Source organism: Polistes canadensis, unplaced genomic scaffold, assembly GCF_001313835.1.
Source record: "Polistes canadensis isolate GaletaPanama2010 unplaced genomic scaffold, ASM131383v1 scaffold_229, whole genome shotgun sequence".
Classification (NCBI taxonomy): Eukaryota; Metazoa; Arthropoda; class Insecta; order Hymenoptera; family Vespidae; genus Polistes; species Polistes canadensis.
The window spans coordinates 150,188-153,122 of NW_014569776.1; the positions used below are offsets into that span (position 1 = coordinate 150,188).

A 2,935-nucleotide genomic window follows, 5' to 3' on the forward strand; every position below is an offset into this window, starting at 1 on the left:
GTTTATTATTATTTGATTTATTTAATAATTTATGATTAGATTTTAATGAAAGAAATAATTTGAACTTTTAACTTCCGTTTTAAGAGAGAGTTAAGTTTCTCCCACGATCCTTTTCATCATCCACAGTGATTTCCGTTTTGCATGAGGAAGAAAGATCGCAAACAGGGATGGTAAAAAATGAGAGTGAGTGAGAGAGAATAGTGTGCGAAGTTTTTTTTTTGGAGAAACGGAATATGAGAGGGCAGGTGTGAGTTAGGCGAATACTGTCACATAAAAAGGGTCCAAAAAGGGTGACGGGGTTATGCGATAACAGTAATAATACCTACAAGAAGGGTACACACCTAAACTAAAATAGGTATAATAATCCATTGAGTAGTTTATGTAAAAGTACAAGAATAAATTTTTAAATTCTTTTTATTCAATTCTTTCCCTTCGCATTTTCCTTCTTGAAAAAAAGAAAAAAATGTATTTTATTATTATTATATTTATAGGAACGATTGAAACATGAATCAAAATCATTTTTATCATTTTTTTAAAACCTTGAATTTATCAAATTGTAAAATGAATTTGTTCTTAATGATACGAGATGAGAAATGGGATAGAAAATTTGAGAAATAAATGTTAGAATATTTATATTTTAATTTTGTCACGTTTTTTTTCCTTTTCATATTATATTTAAAAACCTCGTGGTGTTAAAATTGATAGTAAAAATGAAGTCGCGTTACTCGTGCCTTTGTTTCATTCACCGGCTACGACGAGTTGCGTTACGTTTCTCGTACGCACTTATTCACATACTCGCATACACACACATACACATATATGAAAAAACGCGCACGCATGCGCACTCGAGCGCGAAACCCCGACGACCAAGGATGATGATGTGTCCCGATTAAAATGCGAATGGAAAAAAGAAAGAGAAACTTACTCAGTGTTGTTGTTGTTGTTTTCTTAACTTTTCTACAATGAAAAATTTTTAACAAATTATTAACGTATACGATTAATTGATAATTAATTTAAAAATCTCATCGTGTATGGATAAAAAATTGTATACGAATAATTTGATTGTTTAAAAAGAGTTTAAACTTTCAACGATAGAAAATTTATTTTTTAAATAAATTGTTTTAATTAGGTTCAATACTTTTCAACAAACGTACGCATATAATATAATATTTGTTTCAACAATCGTAATTGGATAAACATTTTTAAACAAGGAGTGATTGTTTAAGAATATAAACTTTCAATGAGAGAAAATATATTTGTTGTTTATTTAAATAAATTGTTTTCTTAGTTAGGTTCAACACTTTTCAACCCACCCACGTATAATATATAATTTTATATTATTCACACTCTGACACACATACACATACATATATTATATTTGTTTCTCAAAGATCGCGTTAACAGATAGAAAATTTTCTACAATAATTGTTTATGTTTCAAAGTTTAAACTTTCAACGATTGAAAACATATTTTTTTAAATAAATAAATTGTTTTCTTTATTAAGCTCAATACTTTTCAACCCACTCACATATATAATATTATAACATTTGTTTGAAAAAAAAAAAAAAAAAAAAAAAAAAAAACAACGATACTATTTAATTTGAATTGAAATTCGAATGAGATGATTATTTTAAATGGAAGGCCATCGTTACGAGGTCGTATCGTCTACAAACGTAAAATAAAAGAAAGAGAAACAGAAAGAGAAAGATGAGAATTATCGTCATTGACACGTGTGTATTTGACGTAATTCGAATACAAAAGAGAAACAGACAAAAAAAATGGACGAACAAATGTTAAAAAAAATAGATGTAAAAAAAAATGTTATAAATTAATCAGAAAGAAATCAGAACAACAAAATTTCATTGGTTTATAATAATTACTAAAAAAAAACAATCGTAATAAAATAAAAATAAAAATACAAATAAAATGAGAACGATGAAAATGATGACTAAAGACAATGTTCAAGGACACCGTAGTACTAGCGTAGTACTCGAGCCTCGTGTAATTTCACGCTTGAGGTACGACATAGTACTACGAGTACTACTTACTATACTACGAGAAACTTACGCGAACGGATGTGCCGTATCCGTACCGTATCCGTACCGTATCCGTCCGCGTGTTCGTGCCTATTAACCAAGGAAGATAGTAACTTTCAAGAATATACATTTTCGATTACTATCTCTTCTCAAGAATCGTTTCTTCTAATATTCCCATAAACCCTTCAACCCCCCACCCCCTCCTATCACTCGCATTAATTATTAATCAAAATGAAATATTATTTAAACGATACTTTTCTTTTTTTTTTTATTCTTAAATATAGGTATATAAAAAAGATAATTGAATGTTAAATAATAAATAAATATATAATATATAAAAAATAATATTGAATCTCTTAAACCCTCTCCCCCTATTTCTTTCACACGTACACACGTACAAAATAGGGGAGGATTGGAAAAAGGGTAAATGGGGGATGTGGGGATGTTACTTTTCTATTTTATTAAATTAAATTTTTTCTTTTTTTTTTTTCTTTTACAGAGGTGGGAACAACTCGTGGTCTCGAAGTTAAAATGGGAACTATCAGCGGTGACGCCTAGTGACTTTCTGGTACACATTCTCACTAGATTACGTCTGCCTTATAATTGGGACAGCGTGATGGTCATGAGGCATGCACAAACATTCATAGCCTTAAGTGCGAGAGGTAAATAAATTCATTACTAAATTAATAATAATAATAATAATAATAATAATAATAAATCAATACTATAACTAAAACGTATGTGGAAATATTTGTCCAACGTTAAACGTACCAACCCTTATCGTCATCTTTGTTTATAAATAATTCTCACCAGATTTTAATATGCAACAAAAAATCGTTCAATATTTTAAGAATAATATTATTATAAAAAGATTATGTTTCTTTTTTTTTTTTTTTTTT

The 2,935-nt window shown here is 28.6% G+C and overlaps 1 protein-coding gene across 1 annotated transcript in view; it reads left to right on the forward strand.

Moving 5' to 3' along the window:
* Positions 1-2,935, forward strand: part of LOC106790317 (G1/S-specific cyclin-D2) — a 54,329-nt gene that overhangs the window by 41,555 nt on the left and 9,839 nt on the right. Inside the window, exon 3 of the mRNA XM_014755116.1 lies at positions 2,536-2,698. Coding sequence (XP_014610602.1) covers positions 2,536-2,698 — 163 coding nt within the window. The remainder of the gene's footprint in view (positions 1-2,535; positions 2,699-2,935) is intronic.